The sequence below is a fragment of the Anguilla anguilla genome, chromosome 4, assembly GCF_013347855.1.
Source record: "Anguilla anguilla isolate fAngAng1 chromosome 4, fAngAng1.pri, whole genome shotgun sequence".
In the NCBI taxonomy this organism is placed as follows: Eukaryota; Metazoa; Chordata; class Actinopteri; order Anguilliformes; family Anguillidae; genus Anguilla; species Anguilla anguilla.
In genome coordinates this window covers 2,222,919-2,240,919 of record NC_049204.1, presented here as the reverse complement: position 1 = coordinate 2,240,919, position 18,001 = coordinate 2,222,919, and the positions used below count along the sequence as shown (strand labels likewise).

General features: G+C 49.7%; 2 protein-coding genes across 2 annotated transcripts in view; one reads left to right on the top strand and one right to left on the bottom strand.

Moving 5' to 3' along the window:
• psmd1 (proteasome 26S subunit, non-ATPase 1) overlaps positions 1-18,001 on the bottom strand; it is a 53,424-nt gene that overhangs the window by 19,265 nt on the left and 16,158 nt on the right. The gene's annotated exons all lie outside the window — the stretch shown is intronic.
• Positions 2,097-16,503, top strand: htr2b (5-hydroxytryptamine (serotonin) receptor 2B, G protein-coupled). The gene is made up of 4 exons (XM_035412367.1): positions 2,097-2,589; positions 4,294-4,963; positions 10,392-10,592; positions 14,278-16,503. The coding sequence occupies exons 2-4, from the start codon at positions 4,696-4,698 to the stop codon at positions 15,168-15,170; spliced, it is 1,362 nt and encodes a 453-aa protein (XP_035268258.1). The 5' UTR covers positions 2,097-2,589; positions 4,294-4,695; the 3' UTR covers positions 15,171-16,503.

The window sequence follows — 18,001 nt, the reverse complement described above, 5'->3', positions numbered from 1 at the left end:
TCAAACGGAGCTCTTGGGCTGGAATATGAACCCCACACGCGCACGAGTGCGTGAGTGTGTTCAGTCCTCACCAGAGCACGAAACCCGAAATCTGACCGTGCCAATAAAGATTTCTGATCTTCACATTTTAATTCAACATATTGCCAAATGATCCATTTCCATAAAGGTGCGCTCCACACACACACACAGAGACACACACACACACACACACACAAACACACACACACACACACACACACACACACACACACACACACACACACACACACACACACACACACACACACACACACACACACACACACACACACACACACACAGAGACACACACACACACACACACACACACACAAACACACACGTTTAAAACCGTACGGACCGAGCCAGGACCCTGACAGGACGACGGCTTGCTTACAGCAGCCTTCACGTATCAGAAACAACTTAAGAGAATAAAACCAGCAGCTGCTTGGCTTGCAGTCCTGACAGTACCTGCATGTGATCTGAGAGACAAGGTGTGCGTCTGAACCGAGCCCGGAGGAGGTCCTTCCTACTGCTGACAGGACAGGGCAGGGCAGGTAACTGGGCAGGTATCAGGGCAGTGCAGGTAACAGGGCAGGTATCAGGGCAGTGCAGGTAACTGGGCAGGTATCAGGGCAGTGCAGGTAACAGGGCAGGTATCAGGGCAGTGCAGGTAACCGGGCAGGTATCAGGGCAGTGCAGGTAACAGGGCAGGTATCAGGGCAGTGCAGGTAACCGGGCAGGTATCAGGGCAGTGCAGGTAACCGGGCAGGTATCAGGGCAGTGCAGGTAACAGGGCAGGTATCAGGGCAGTGCAGGTAACTGGGCAGGTATCAGGGCAGTGCAGGTAAGTGGGCAGGTATCAGGGCAGTGCAGGTAAGTGGGCAGGTATCAGGGCAATGCAGGTAACTGGGCAGGTATCAGGGCAGTGCAGGTAACAGGGCAGGTATCAGGGCAGTGCAGGTAACTGGGCAGGTATCAGGGCAGTGCAGGTAACTGGGCAGGTATCAGGGCAGTGCAGGTAACAGGGCAGGTATCAGGGCAGTGCAGGTAACAGGGCAGGTATCAGGCCAGTGCAGGTAACTGGGCAGGTATCAGGGCAGTGCAGGTAACTGGGCAGGTATCAGGGCAGTGCAGGTAACAGGGCAGGTATCAGGGCAGTGCAGGTAACAGGGCAGGTATCAGGCCAGTGCAGGTAACCGGGCAGGTATCAGGGCAGTGCAGGTAACCGGGCAGGTATCAGGGCAGTGCAGGTAACAGGGCAGGTATCAGGGCAGTGCAGGTAACTGGGCAGGTATCAGGGCAGTGCAGGTAAGTGGGCAGGTATCAGGGCAGTGCAGGTAAGTGGGCAGGTATCAGGGCAATGCAGGTAACTGGGCAGGTATCAGGGCAGTGCAGGTAACAGGGCAGGTATCAGGGCAGTGCAGGTAACTGGGCAGGTATCAGGGCAGTGCAGGTAACTGGGCAGGTATCAGGGCAGTGCAGGTAACTGGGCAGGTATCAGGGCAGTGCAGGTAACTGGGCAGTGCAGGTAACAGGGCAGGTATCAGGGCAGTGAAGGTAACCGGGCAGGTATCAGGGCAGTGCAGGTAAGTGGGCAGGTAACAGGGCAGGTATCAGGGCAGGTATCAGGGCAGTGCAGGTAACTGGGGGCTCTGAGATTTTGGGAACACCAGGGTTGCAGTAGACTGAGGGTTTCTGGGGAGGGGGGGGAGCCCCTGGAAACAGCCCCTTTGCCGCGGCAGATCAGCGGACTGAGGAAGAGTGACACGCACTAACAGCAGGTCGGCTGAGCGGAAGGAATTCCCCCCCCCCCCCCCACGACTACCGCTGGAACAGAGCCAGAGCTGACCCCGCCCACCCCAAACCCCCAGCCCCACCCAAATTACCCCCCATGGCTGCTGGAACAGAGCCAGAGCAGAGATATTCATCTGCTGACCCCGCCCACCACCCAAACCCCCAGACCCACCCACAGGGAAGCTAGAGAGGAGGGGGGGGAGGAGGGAGAGAGAGAGTGAGATGGAGAACGAGAGAAACACAGAGAAGGAGAGCAAAAGGGATAGAAAGAGGGAGGGGGAGGGAGAGGGGGAGACAGGGAGAAACAGAGAAAGAGAGAGAGAGAGAAAGAGAAACAGACTCAGACAGAGAGCTCTAAACCTGTGATCGCAGTATATGATGCGTAACTGGAATGGGTGCTTTTCCGACACTTTGGAAGGAAGACAATTCTCCAGATTCCTGCGAGGCGATATTTAAATATTTACGACTCGTTGCGACGGAAGGGGCCGTCGGGCGCGCGCCGCTATTTAAAAGAAATAAAATAAAAGCGCAGACGCGTCAGAGGGGCTGAAAGAGGCCGTCTGTGCGTCGGAGGAGAGGAAGACCGCGGCTTCAGTGAGGAAGACGAAGAGGAGGAGGAGGACATCCCGCCGCGCGGTTCGGCCGAGTTTCAGCGGAGACCCCCGCCGCTCCGTACGGTCGCCCCAGGGAACGCTCACCCGAGGGGAACAGCGCCGCTCGCAGCCGCGCACACGCTCACGCCACGCCGCGGAGCGACAGCGGAGTTCCAGCACGGTAAGGAGCCGGAGAGAGAGCGCCGCTGCCGCTCACACGCCGCAGCCCAAATTAAACTTTCACATTCGCTACGGAAAAAAACGCCCGACTGAAAATAACCCGCACAGCACGCTGTCACACATTTAAACCCAAAAACCGGGGATTTATACCACACCTCAGTTATCTATGTGCACTATTAGTTTTTCTAAAAGTCTTCAAATAAAATGGATTCTAAAAAAAGGGGAGGACAGATTGTATCTCAGTTATAATGCATGTGTACAGCAGGGCAAAATGTTCTCCGATGATTAATAATAAACACCTTTCAGTACAGCTTAGCATCAGAATCCATCTTTACAAGACCGCTCTCATTGCAATATAACGATTAATACTAATGATGCGTTATTTCAGTTTATTAAGTCCTATACTCGTGTCAAAAATTATCATTTAGTAATTTAGAAAGGGTTTTAGAGTTGATTTGGCAGTGTGTGAATATTTTGATGACCAGGTATTCTATGACTTATGAAACAGCAGTGTAACGGTCAGCAAACTTATCTTGCAGCTCTAGGGTTGCAGGTTTTATTCCCAAGTAGGGTGCTACTGCTGCACTCTTGTGCAAGGTACCTGACCCGAATTGCTTCAGGAAATATCCAGCTGCATAAATGGACTGCACTAAAAAAAAAATAATAGAAAAATAAAAAATAAGCTGCGCAAGTCATTCAACCATCTGCTAAGTGCCTAAAAAAGTTACGGAAAACAAAATTTAGACCCATGAAAGCGTACGGGAGAGAACTAAAAACATATTTTAAGTGAACAGCTTGAACCAGAGGGACAAGGGCTAAGCAGGGTCAAATAGCTTCCCAGCCCTTCAAAGACACCAAGAGAACTGCAGGTCTCGAGTCAGAACTTAAAATACTGAGGAGAAACTATAACAACAGACACAATGTAAAGAATACTAAATGCGTAAAGGGTATATAAAGAACAGAAAATGTTTTCCGTAAGATGGGTAATATCCACAATACAGCAGAAATCTGCGAAAAATGCACAACTAAAAAGCAAAGAAATATTTCACCTTTTTTTTTTTGCACATTTAAGATGTCTGCTCACATACTGAACAGAAATTCACAATTAGTCTGGGTGATTTTCCTGTGTACCTGTTATTTTTGAGTGCAAATGTAATGACGGGAAGGAATTTGTTTTCCAAAAAAAAAAAAACAATTTAAACTGCACATCTGAAAATGATAAATATCATTCAGAGTGGCTCTGAATTGAATTACATCTGTCGAAAAACAAAACAAAACATGCACAACTGAGCACCATATGGTTAGAAGGGAAATTACATTAATTATACAAATTGCCTGCAGTAATTTGTTTTGGTTTATCAATTTCCACTTGCGGCCATCTTGCCCAAAGATTAATTTAAATACACGCATGTCCTGAGATTATTAACAGAGTTGAAAAATTAAAATCGGAGATTATTAACAGAGCCGGAACTTAAAAATCACGCAACACACACTTGCAAACGATGAGAGGATTGATGACATCACATGAGTCACTGTGCTTCATGAACTCCTCATAAAACAGCAACAGTAACAGACTTCCAGGCCAGTTACTGTTAAAGACTTCACTACAGAGAGATGGAGAACTATTGGGAGTGTCCTTTTTTGTGTTGCTGAAAAGGCTGTTATCTTGTTCGTGTTAATTTTTAATTTTTATTTTTTTAAATAGGGGATCAGGAAGGACTTCTGGCCCCGAACAGAGACTGCAGGAGTCAGGACTACAACTCTTACCCGCTGAACAGCACCCCCTTTGGGTTCCTCCGGGAAGTACAGCCAACTGGCGGATTACTGTTGCGTTTGAAGAGGGAATAGTGTGTTGAAAACTGCAGCCAGAGGCAGAGGTGGTTTAGGAGAAGGGGCGTTTTTTCTGAGGGGCGAGGGAGAGGAAGTCAAAAGGGGAATGCCCCTCCGGTGAGTCGGACCTTCAACAACCCCGCCCACTTTGGCTCCGCCCTCTCTGGCCCCGCCCGTGGGACCCCTGTGTGACCATGCTGGCCTCGCCCACGGAGGCACTCACAGCACAGCCCCCCAGCACACGCAGGCCAGCGTCCCCTTCGCACCCCCGCCAGAGATGTCCCCGTTGCCAGGCAACGGCTCTTCTCCGGACAACCCCATCGCCGGCGGCGACGGCGGCGGCGGGGGCGAGCTGCGCTGGGCGTCGCTGCTCATGGTCGCGGTGATCGTCCCCACCATCGGGGGCAACATCCTGGTCATCCTGGCCGTGGCGCTGGAGAGGAAGCTGCAGAACGCCACGAACTACTTCCTGATGTCGCTGGCCGTGGCCGACCTCCTGGTGGGGCTGCTCGTCATGCCCATCGCCCTGGTAACCGTGCTCTTCAGTAAGTACGCCCTGCGCATCCAACAGCCCGTCACTTCCTGCCCGCTACTTCCGGGGTCTAACGGATCGTCCTCAGTGTGCCTGCGCAAAACTTAGCAGGCTCCTCTCTGTGCGGTGTCTCTCTCTCCCTCTCTCTCTCTCTCTCTCTCTCTCTCTCTGAGCGGAAGAGCAGTCTCTCTCAGTGCGGCGTGTCTCTCTTTCTCTCTCTCTCAGAGCGGTAGAGCGGTCTCTCTCTCAGAGTAGAAGAGCGGTCTCTCTCAGAGCGGTCTCTCGCTCAGAGCAGAAGAGCGGTCTCTCAGAGTAGAAGAGCGGTCTCTCTCTCAGAGCGGTCTCTCAGAGCAGAAGAGCGGTCTCTCTCAGAGTGGTCTCTCTCTCAGAGTAGAAGAGCGGTCTCTCTCTCAGAGCGGTCTCTCAGAGCAGAAGAGCGGTCTCTCTCAGAGTGGTCTCTCTCTCAGAGCAGAAGAGCGGTCTCTCTCAGAGTGGTCTCTCTCTCAGAGCAGAAGAGCGGTCTCTCTCTCAGAGCTGTGTGAGTGTGTTGCGGAGCAGCGGTTAGGACAGACGGCCTGGTGTTCGCTGTTCACTCCCCTGAGGAGCAGCCTTTCAGCCACGCTGACATACGCAAACATCTCTCTGTCCAAATCACACTTCCTCTGTTTTTACAGCACGACAAAAAAATCTAAAGATCTACTCTACTGAAGCCAACATAAATCGCAGAGCTGTACTTCTCTGTGGATAGCACATATAATTCCAACAGCCAACCAGCAGGCAGTAGAGATAATTCAAACAGCCAACCAGCAGGTAGCAGAGATAATTCCAACAGCCAACCAGCAGGTAGCAGAGATAATTCCAACAGCCAACCATCAGGCAGTAGAGATAATTCCAACAGTTAATTAGCCAGTAGCGGAGCTAATCCCAACAGCCAACCAGCTGGTAGTGGAGCTAATCCCAACAGCCAATCAGCCAGTAGTGGCGCTAATCCCAACAGCCAATCAGTTTCCTCTGCTGCGGTCTGCACTGCCTTCAGCAGTCCAGTGCTGCTCATTATTTTGGTGGAGCGTGGCTGTACAGAAGGGTGTGTGTGTGTGTGTGTGTGTGTGTGTGCGTGTGCGTCTGCGCGTGCGTCTCTGAGTGTCTGTCAGTGTGCTAGTGCGTCTAATTTTACAGCTTTACACCACTGCTAGAAATCTACAGGGAAACCACCGTCCAATCACACGAGAGGAGAGCTGACGGCCCCCGGTAGAGAAAAAACAGACCGTTTTAGGGCAGTCACCCTAACTGCCTACACCGGTCTCGGTCACATCCAACATCTTCATCACTTAGTTCTGTTGAAAACATGCCTTTAGTTTCTAACAGAATTACGCACTTACACTTATTCCAGCTTATTACAGGTCTGGCTCACGGGCACAGTCACTCAACAGCTCATTATCATCAACAGCGCAGTTTCAGGGATCAAGAAGCAACACAGCCAATGAAATAATAAGCTGGCAGGACAGCCTGTAACGGACAAGTACCGCCGTGGATTATGGGAACGCACCTGGCCACCAGACTTTACCCGTCTCACTGGTGACACCCCCCCCCCGTTCCGCTCCTGTGCCACACACACCTGAGAGAATGTGGGCGGGGTCTATCTACGCCCAGTTCCACACCCAAGCCCACATCAGAAATGTTTAGAGGAAGATTAGAGTAACAATGTGAGACACAACGGTCACCCACTGCCGTATAAATCACACACGTCAAACATTCTGCACTGTAGCAATAAAAACAGTTTTTTTATTTCTTAATTTTAAAACATATTTTTGCATTTGGCAAAATGCAAAAATATATACTTTCACAGAAGAGGCTACAGATCGTTCCTTCCTTTATTTGCTAACTGATAGTCAACATTCCCCACAGTTCTCCCCATCGTTTCATATGCGATCTTGTGTGATTTACAGAGTAGCCAAACATGAACGTATGAATTTAAAATGAAATATAGCGATTGAAGCCCCTGAGAACAGTGTAGAAAATATTTTAAAAACCAGCGGGAGAACTGGCCACCCATCAGGGACCTGGACCATACAAAATCAGCAGAGAGAGAACGGGTGACCTGTCCAAAACCCGAAGTTGCAACATCTACTGCGCTGAGTCTTAGCAGAAATCTGGCACTTTTCTTGCGGGGAGTTCGAGAGCAATCTCGCAAATCTCCTTAAAAAACAAGCAAGACAACCATCCCTGCACATTTTAATTATTTTATGTACCTAAAGATTGATGGGCTGAGTGTTTTTAAAAAAATGAATCACTGCAAAACGAGCCCTGTCACTGACCACAGAAACGTCCCGGGCCACCGTCTCCACTGACCCAAAATAACTGCAGAACAGAAGAACGAAGTGAGATCGGAGATCTGAGGCCAAGGAGTCTGACAGGTGCAGAGAGGTCCAGACAGTCTGTAATAATATCACAGCGACCGTTTCTCTGTCCAAAGCCATTAAATAAATCATTTTAAAAAAGCCATTTTGTGCAGCGAGTTCCCTGAGCTTCAAACAAAATCGTATTTCAAAGTCTGGGAGGATTTTTTTTATTTAAAATTGTTTTTTTTTTTTAAAGCCAAGAACATGACTTATAAGTACAAAACATGTTTATTAATAAAGAGGACCTCCCTAAAAGACTGTCCCCACCACGAGCAGGGGAAAGGGGCGGGGCTTGTATAGACGGCCGCAACCTCAGACTCCCGCCTGTGCTGACCGGTGTTCAGCGAAGCGTTCAGTACCCAGCGCTCCGCTTAGCAACACGGAACACGGAACACGGAACACGCCACCACAGAGTGCCACAACGCACCGGTTCAAGGGCAGATCGCTTATGAACTCAGGAGCTCTGCAGCGTTTAGTAGAGCCTGCTTTGGGGGGGGGGGGGAGACTAGCATTAGCACTGATAAACAGCAGAGATGTGTTTCAGTTTTCAGAGGGGAATGATTTCTGTGGGGACAAAATCCCAAGTCATCAGCAAAAAATAAATAAATAAAATAACAGCGGTTATTTGTTATGGATTTCCAAAATATGGATTTCCAAAATATAATAAACACACGCAAAATAATGCTGAGAAGACAGGAAACTAACCTGCATGGACAAATCCAGACCGCAATCAAAAAGAACAGACACACAAAGGTACATAACCCCACCAAAAGCTATAATGAACCAAGTGTACCGTTCAATTCAGTTCCATTTCAAACTTACATTAGAAATGTATAAAGTCAAACCGACCAATTACCAACTCTACACAGACTGACCTTTGGAGTGAATTAGGGACAAACAGAAATGATCTCCGCTTCCATGAAGGATCACTTAACACATTTCACAACTTCACTGAAATCAGCAAACAAGCATAACGCAGAACGTTCAGACGATGGCACAACCTTTCCAACCAAAGCACCCCGAATGTAAACCTCTTTTTAGGAGTCGATCAATCCCACCCCATTTCCCGCCATATTTCACGTCTGGGATCCAAAACAAACAAAGTTCCGGGAGGAACCTGACCAAAACAAAAATGGAGATCACCGACCTTCAGCTCCTTGCAGGGACACGAGACCCATTTTCCAGCAAATTCATTCCTCGCACACACCACTTAAAAAATAAACTCAACCTCAACATCGGGAGTTTTCATTTCTCGCGTTTGAAGCTAGGCCTGTCATGTTGTTGGCATGCACTACAATCAATCTTGTTATATGAAGCAAAGGTCTGTTAAAGACAAGGAAAGTAAACAGCAGAAATTAAGGATAGATTTAGTGCTTCCTGGCAAAACCGTATGCAAGGCCTTCTCAATATGTTATTCATATGCTGTAAACGTACAAGGACAGAAAAATATAACAATTGCAATGTGATGCAGTAAACAGAAGTTAACTTGCAATTTTCAAACAGGTGAAAAGACAAATGAAGTCATATTTTAACACATTTTCTACTGCTGCCGTGACTTGATAAAAAGGAGTTTTTAAAACACGACTCCAGCACAAGCCTGGTCTTAACAGAATGTCTGCATGCACTTCAAAGCCGTTTCTTTCGCACGAGGGTTGCGTGTTGTGAGTCAGCGGTCTTAGAGTACGGCCAAGTACATATTTTTAAAACCCCCTGCAAATCAATATTAAACAACAGTCAACAATAGCCAGGAGACAAACGTCAGCACACACAGCCGCAACCATCCACCATGTTCCTGTTTTTTTTTTTTTTTTTGGAAGGAGGTAGACATTACATCTGAAACCGAACCCTACATGAGACGGAACAGTCAGGCGGCAACGACGTCAGGCGGCAACGACGTCAACGAGCTACCGAAGAGCCGATGAACATTCAACCTTCAAACGTAAATCTTCAAAAGGCTCAAAAAATGACAGACGTTTCTACAAATGACATTTCCACTCCCAAGACAAAACTATTTCTTTGGGGGGGGGAGTTGGAAAAGAGAGGAAAAAAAATTCACCGCCATCATTGAAGCGCATAAAAACATGTCGAGAAAGTGCTCAGAGCAAATTCCTCGTCCTGTAATGTCATGCAGACCTCTGGTCTACTGTACCGGTTAAAGGCAAACCTCGTCAATGCGGTCAATGGACTTGCAGGACCTTGGTCATGTTCACTAAAATGTCTGATTCTACAGACCCAGGAGAGATCAGCTCTCGCATCCCTTCTCACCTTCTTCACTAGAGGAGGTTTACGATCGGTGGCAGGAACTTAAGGCGCTATATCACAGTGCAGACCCTTAATGAATTTCATGCATGAACTTCTAGAGGAGCGGAAATCAACCTGGACCTGGAGATCTACCATCCTGTCCGCTTTCCTTTCAACTCTAATTTGGCACACCTCACTCCACTAATCAGCAACACTAACATCTGACTCCACTAATTAGCAGAACTAACATCTGACTCCACTAATTAGCAGCTGTTGAATGAGGTGTGCTTTGTGAGGACAGGAGTGAAAATCTACAGGATGGTAGCTCTGCAGGAACAGGGTTGGTCACCACTTTTCCAGAAGATGCATCCCCCTTTCATGACACTCATGTTGCATGTAACCCTCCAGCACTTTTTGTCATTTGTATTTGTCCTAATATTGTAGCATGTTCTTCTCCCTAGTTTGGCTTGGCATAAGTTAGGTCTGAATAGTGTTCGCTGTGTGAACTGAACTGTGTTCTTGGCTAGAAATAGCTGTACAAAATGAGTATCGTACCTTATTGAACTTGTGTTTTGTAGTTGTCCAATGACCATGATATGCACTTTTGTACGTCACTTTGGATAAAAGCATCTGCCAAATAAATGTAATATAATGTAAATAGAATTTTTGGCTTCAGCAGTGGAGAGACAGAATTTTCAATGTTAAGAACATGGAGTTGAGTATCTGTTGGGTCTACCAAATAACAAACAAACAAAAAAAAACAAAAAAACTGTGATGCCATCCTCTCTCCCTGTATCTCAGACTCTGGTTGGCCGTTGCCCGGATACCTCTGTCCAATCTGGCTCTTCCTGGACGTGCTGTTCTCCACGGCCTCCATCATGCACCTGTGTGCCATCTCGCTGGACCGCTACATCGCCATCAAGAGGCCCATCCAGCACAGCCAGTACAAGTCCCGGTCGAAAGCGCTGGCCAAGATCACCGTGGTCTGGCTCATATCCATCGGTAAGTCACATCTCACCGGAACACATCGACTCTGCCAGGCTCAAACATCCTCACCAGGGAGGAGGGGCAGAGAAATCTCCCTTCCTCTGGGTACAGAGGATACCGGAGGGCAGGAGGAGACATCACATCACACTGTTCTACCCTCCTGACTCTTACGAGAAATAAATATGAACACGATTGGTCTGAAAAAAAAAAAAACAAAAAAAAAAAACTAAAAGAACAGACGTAAATCTGCCTTTAGTTAATACCTGAACAAAACGTGAAAGAGAACGTGAAATGATCCAAGACCATACACGCCGATAACTCAGACCCACATTTTTAAAAGCAGACGACATAGACAGTAGGGGACCAGCGGTACTTCACTGGGCTGCACTGCACCAGACCTCCGAGGTGACCGGCGTGCAGAAGACCAGCCGTCCGTCCCGAGACAGGTTCACACCGAAGAGTGCCGAGAAGGAGACAAGGTTTCCCGCAGACCGCACCACCGAGAGGCCTCTGCTGCAGATCAATCAGTACCTCGTTTCACACCAACGCCCTTATGAACAGCGTTACACAACGCACGATGCGGAACACAGGGCCAAGGAGAACGGGGGGGGCTATTTTTTATCACGGAACATTCTGGAAACAATTCTCCAAGCCTCCGAAAACCTCTGGTTTCTAACAATCCCAATTTCACCTAAATAAATTACTCAGAGACTACAATGAGTATTAGACCATATGTAATGTGTCATGTAACTAAAGGGATATGTAATAAAAGTATAAAATAAAAGCCCAGAGCAAAGTTGGCTCACACAGCTGCTAAACACTCCCTGTACACAACTGCACAGTCACCAGGCTCATTAAGTATTGTGTAAGCAGTTCTTGGATGAAAAATGCCATTAATTGAGCTGAGGCTATATAAAAACAAACAGACAAATGAATCCTGTCCAGGCTGATAAATCTGCAGTAAGAACCCTTCCGTTTATTTACTCAATTTAACGTTTTTTTCCCCCCCCATTTTATTTTTCTCATTACTTCCTGCTTTTCCAGGTTTAACTCTTGACACCACTTCCGAAGCTCCCTCAAATTTGCCACATACACTGCTTACAGCCCATTAGACGTGTGCAAAAAACATTTATCAGGCATGAACTACAGACGACAGGCGAAATGGTGGACGTCGCTCGACCCCCCCCCCCGATTCGCCCCGTTCCACAGCTTTAAGCCGCTCGATCGGGAGTAAAGCAGGGCTGTTATTTGCGGTGCTTAGACGCGCGGCGATGGAAGCCAAGAGAACAGACCCCTGGGACTGCCAAACACGCCCCACCGTCTTAAATCAGCAAATACAATTAAAACGGCCGCGTTCGTTTGCTCATCGCTCATAAAGCCTACCGTTCAGTCGCCAGCGGCCACTGTTCACCGTCAGCGGTCTTCTCCTGAGTCACCGGTCCAGAGCCTTTTACTGCCAGCGCACACTTTTCAGACCGGCCGGACACAAATTATTCAAACTGCTTCTTGTCTAAACATAAAATGCGCTATAAATTAGTCAGAAAGCTAATTTTTTACATAAATACTAACCCATGATCGCTTTGTCAAGCTTTGCGATTACAAAAGATTTGAGCTGGCAAAGCTGCTGCCCAACTCTGAATCAAAAGAGCTGGAGAGATGAGCGCCTGAAGATCAGACTCGCCATCTAAGGATCATAATCTATGTAAAGCCTGAGGCAGGACAGTTAGCTTAAGGGCATCAGATTATTTAGCCATGCTGAACTTCAAATCAGAGATAAGCGCTTTAAAAGTCCCACAACAGCCTTGAGGGAGTCTTGCATACTCTTAACTGGAGAACCGCATTATGGGTAAAGAAAAAAGTTAACCAGCAGTGTAGTATAACGGCCAGGGAGTGGGTTGCAGGTTTGATTCCCAGGTGGAGCACAGCCGTTGTACCCTAGAGTAAGGTACTTAACCTGAATTGCCTCAGTAAAATACCCAGCTGCATAAATGGAACGTGTGCAAAAGAGCGCAAGCTGTGCATGACGCTCTGGAAAAGAGCATCGGCTAAATCCCCCAAAATGCAAACGTAAAAAATGACCGGTCAGCTGACCCACAGTCTGTAACACACACACAGCGGTCAGCCTGAACCAGTGCCCGTTACACAAACACACACACACACACACACACACACACATAGCGGTCAGCTGACCCACAGTCTGTTACACAAACACAGCGGTCAGCCTGAACCAGCGCCTGAGCTTTGTTCTTCAGCTTTCGGGGAAATTAAACACTCTGCAAGCCGGGCCTGTTGGTATGAACTGAAGACTACTGCTCTGGCTTGGTTTGGGAAGGCGGCAGATTCGGCTGTTCGGTCGCTGCTCCCAGTCCGGGATTCACAGCCCCAGACAACCTCAACGGCACCCCAGAATATTCCCATTTTCACTGGCACACCAGAACATTCCTGTTTTTAATGCCATCCCAGAATATTCCCGTTTTTAACGCCATCCCAGAATATTCCCATTTTTAATGGCACCCCAAGATATTCCCGTTTTTATGGCACGCCAGGATATTCCTGCTATTGCTTGAGGTCGGACGTAACACACCATCTCTCTTGACCCAGCGGTTTTTAATGTGAGTGTAGCCAGATGAGGGACATTTAGGATTTACGAGATCGGCACACGGACTCTTAAGATTCTTCCAGAAGGCCGGGCTTCCAAGTTCACTGCGCTGTCATAACTACCGTCGGCCGTGATTAACGGTTCATTTATTGAACTTAAACTGTTTTGATCAGACATTTTCCAGGAGTGCAATTCCGTGCGGTTTCCCGTTAGAACCGCTGGCTCTGCTACTGTGACATCATCCAGTCAGCCCTCCCCTTCCTTAAGAACAGCAGCCGCTGGCTCTGCTACTGTGACATCATCCCGTCAGCCCTCCCCTTCCTTAAGAACAGCAGCCGCTGGCTCTGCTACTGTGACATCATCCAGTCAGCCCTCCCCTTCCTTAAGAACAGCAGCCGCTGGCTCTGCTACTGTGACATCATCCAGTCAGCCCTCCCCTTCCTTAAGAACAGCAGCCGCTGGCTCTGCTACTGTGACATCATCCAGTCAGCCCTCCCCTTCCTTAAGAGCAGCAGCCGCTGGCTCTGCTACTGTGACATCATCCAGTCAGCCCTCCCCTTCCTTAAGAACAGCAGCCGCTGGCTCTGCTACTGTGACATCATCCAGTCAGCCCTCCCCTTCCTTAAGAACAGCAGCCGCTGGCTGTGCTACTGTGACATCATCCAGTTAGCCCTCCTCTTCCTTAAGAACAGCAGCCGCTGGCTCTGCTACTGTGACATCATCCTTCCCTTCCTTAAGAACAGCAGCTCAATATAAAAGCATATAAAAGAACTGGCAGGTGTGTGCCGCAGGCCCACAACAGGCGGCTAAACAAAAAGCCTGATTAAAACAGTGCCAGCTGTCCTGCCGCTTTTCCCATCGGCCAAGTTTACAGTAAACAGACTGAATGTTCCAAGCCTCGTCCTGCAGGGCCTTATCACCTTTATCATTTATTGATGAGTTTATTGTGTCCCTGACATATAAATGTGATCCGTCTAATCTATGAATGACCTGGCACTGATGCATGGAAACAATCAGCTAATTCAGGCAGTTCATCTGAGATGAACATCCGGAACATTCCGGGCTAATAACCGGCCCTCTCTGCTCCCTTCTCTCCTGCAGGCATCGCCACGCCCATCCCCATCAAAGGCCTGCGAAACTTCCACTTCCCCAACAACGTCACCTTCGTCAACGACGCCTGCGTGCTGAAGCCGGAGAGCTTCCGGGATTTCATCAAGTTCGGCTCGCTGGTGGCCTTCTTCATCCCGCTCACCATCATGATGGTCATCTACCTGCTGACCATCCGCGCGCTGCGCCGCAAGGCCTGCCTGCTCCGCTCCCGCGCCTTCCGCCGGACCGCCCGGCCCGCCGCCCCCCCTGCGCCCGGCCCGCACCCGCACCCGGCCCCGCCCTCGCTGGAGGACGTCCCCCTGCGCAGGATGTCCACCATGGGCAAGCGGTCCATGCAGAACCTCAGCAATGAGCAGCGGGCCTCCAAGGTGCTGGGCATAGTCTTCCTCCTGTTCGTGGTGATGTGGTGCCCGTTCTTCATCACCAACGTGACGTCGGCGCTGTGCGACACGGCCTGCGACGGGGCCGCCGTCGCCCGGCTGATGGAGATCTTCGTCTGGGTGGGCTACGTGTCCTCGGGCATCAACCCGCTGGTCTACACGCTGTTCAACAGGACCTTCCGCGAGGCCTTCGCCCGCTACATCACCTGCAGCTACGGCGGGGTCGCGGCGGCGCCGCCCGCGGAGCTGCAGCGCAAGAACACCGCCACCGCCATCGCCGTGCCGGCGTCCTTCCGCTCCTCCGTCGCCGAGAACTCCAAGCTCTTCATGAAGAGGGGCGTGAGCAACGGCATCGGCCCGGCGGGGTGCCAGAGCCCCCTCCGCCGGCGCCCAAACCCCACGAACGTCCCCCCCGCCCCCCCGTCCGCCTGCGTCCTGCTGGACGCCTCGCTCCTCACCGAGAACCAAAACTGCACACGGGAGGAGCGTGTGAGCTACGTGTAGCTTTAAACACGCCCTGCACACACCAGGAGCGAGTCAGCTACGTGTAGCTTTAAACACGCCCTGCACACACCAGGAGCGAGTCAGCTACGTGTAGCTCTAAACACGCCCTGCACACACCAGGAGCGAGTCAGCTACGTGTAGCTTTAAACACGCCCTGCACACACCAGGAGCGTGTCAGCTACGTGTAGCTCTAAACACGCCCTGCACACACCAGGAGCGAGTCAGCTACGTGTAGCTCTAAACCCGCCCTGCACACTCCAGGAGCGTGTCAGCTACGTGTAGCTTTAAACACGCCCTGCACACACCAGGAGCTTGTCAGCTACGTGTAGCTTTAAACATGCCCTGCACACACCAGGAGCATGTCAGCTACGTGTAGCTCTAAACACGCCCTGCACACACCAGGAGCGAGTCAGCTACGTGTAGCTTTAAACACGCCCTGCACACACCAGAAGCGTGTCAGCTACGTGTAGCTCTAAACACACCCTGCACACACAAGGAGCACTTGAGCTACCTGTAGCTTTAAAACTCCCTCAGTACACTACCGTCAGCTTCCAGGTGAGGGTGCTAAAGGGAAAAACTGACCTTTTCCAGAACTGCACATGCAGACGAATCACAGCACAAACTCAAACTTTCACCTGCACACAAGACAAGGCGACAGTAATTTAACCAAATGAGGGAGCTCCAGTGCTGAAGAAAGAAATTCAGATTTTTCTTTAAAAAAGGGAACTGAAATAAATGGATACATCAAACAAACAAAAAAAAGTATTATGAAAGAAAGCCAAGAAAAGACTAGGCCCGCGGAGTACAGAATGGGGGCGTGGGTCTCTCATTCAGACGGGATCCCAGACGAGAGGGTGTGGAATAAGAGCGCGTTTGTGCGTTCAGACAACTCACGCCTGGCTACGCGGCGGCATCGCCCCGGCCCACCTGAATCTGCGGCGGGACGACAGCCGGGAAAGGGTATCAAACAGCACCCACCAATCACAGATCACAGATGTACCGCCCGCTCCACGTCTTCACACGCTCCCATACAACGAGCTCTCCTGACCGCCATACTCTCCGTACACCAAACTTCCCGGTGAAATCGGGCAGAATCATTTAGTCTCGTCAACTCCCCAGCAGTCTTGGGGTGCCATACACAGGCCCCCCCCCCCCAAAATATCTGAACTTAAACAACTCTGCAGCTTAACAGAGACAACACATCTGCCAATGGGAAGCTTTGGGGACTTTTTTTTTTTTTTTTTTTTTACAAATGGAAGTATATACAGACAAATATATCCTGTGCAAGAATGGCTTTGGTTTAAAGAATAAACACAAAGCGCTGCTTGGTTTACAAAGAGTGTGTGTCAGTTCCGTTGTCGTCTCCTACACTGGGAGTCATTACTTCACTGCACCATAAAAAAAACACACAGCCTTGATTCCGGTGCTGACTCATTGGGGTCTTCATGCAGGTTTATACAGTACATGAGCTTGTAGCTTCACAGGCATGGTTCAGTGAGCGTGTTAAAGGGGATGCTCACCGTAAAATATTTTGGGAGAGCGGAGAGGGTTACGGACAGTAACCGAAAGTGCCACAGCCCGGAGGTATTGAATACCTTTACTGCATTTAGGAGACGCTCTTATCCAGGGTGACTCCCATTCTTTACATACAGTCCATTTCTACAGCTGGATATTTTCTGAAGCTGTTCAGGTTGAGTACCTTTAGCTCAGGGGCACAGCAGCAGTGTCCAACCTGGGATTGGAAACTGCAACCTCTCGGTTACAATCAAATAACCTGTTAAATCAATGATTCACAGGGGAACATTTCCCTCAGTATGTATGGGAGGAGGAGGGGGGAGGGCTGATCCTGACCCCAAACTAAAAGCAGCCTTCTGTTCGTGGTCATGTGATGTCACCCCACAGCCAATCAGCCGCAGGGACAGCCTTTTTTGGGCTCGCACCCCAGTCCATCTGCTGGGCCTGCTGCTGTGATTAACCTTACTGGCCTGACCAAAGGGTACACTCACAGCAAAACAAGAACAAATACAAAGCAAATGAATAAGAAGAAACGCACAACCCAGAGGCTACCCAGAAGCACTCAGCCGTCAATGCGCTAGCTTCCAGAACTTTCTCTTGGCCGTGCAGAGTACACTGCGTGAGTCATAACCTGTCGTTCCAAAGTGCTCTCCCTATACACACACACCTGCACACAGACACACACACACACACACACACACACACACCTGCACACAGACACACACACACATACATACACACACCTGCACACAGACACAGAGGCGCTAGCCGGCACACACCTGCACAGACAGACACACACTGCACGCCTCATTTGCTAGGCAGTCAGCAATCCCAACAATTTACAACTACGGATTTCTATCAGCATAGTCTATCTGAGATAAAGCCTCACAATTTCCCAGTCCCGAATCACAGCTAAGGCTTGTGCTGCATCTGTGTTAGTTTTCATAGCTGCAAGTGCATCCTAAAGATTTTACTGAGCAAGTACAGGAGAGAGCCAGCCTAGCTTACAGAGCTTCAGAAAACTAAAACCAAGGTAACGGGTTGGAGCGAAAACCAGCAGGCAGACCGGCCGTCCGGGACCGGAGTTGTGCCCCCCTGCCCAATGTGAACGAGTTGTGCCCCCTGCCCATTGTGAATGAGGTGTGCCCCCCTGCTCTGTGTGAGCGAGTTGTGCCCCCCTGCTCTGTGTGAGCGAGTTGTGCCCCCTGCCCATTGTGAATGAGGTGTGCCCCCCTGCTCTGTGTGAGCGAGTTGTGCCCCCCTGCTCTGTGTGAGCGAGTTGTGCCCCCCTGCTCTGTGTGAACGAGTTGTGCCCC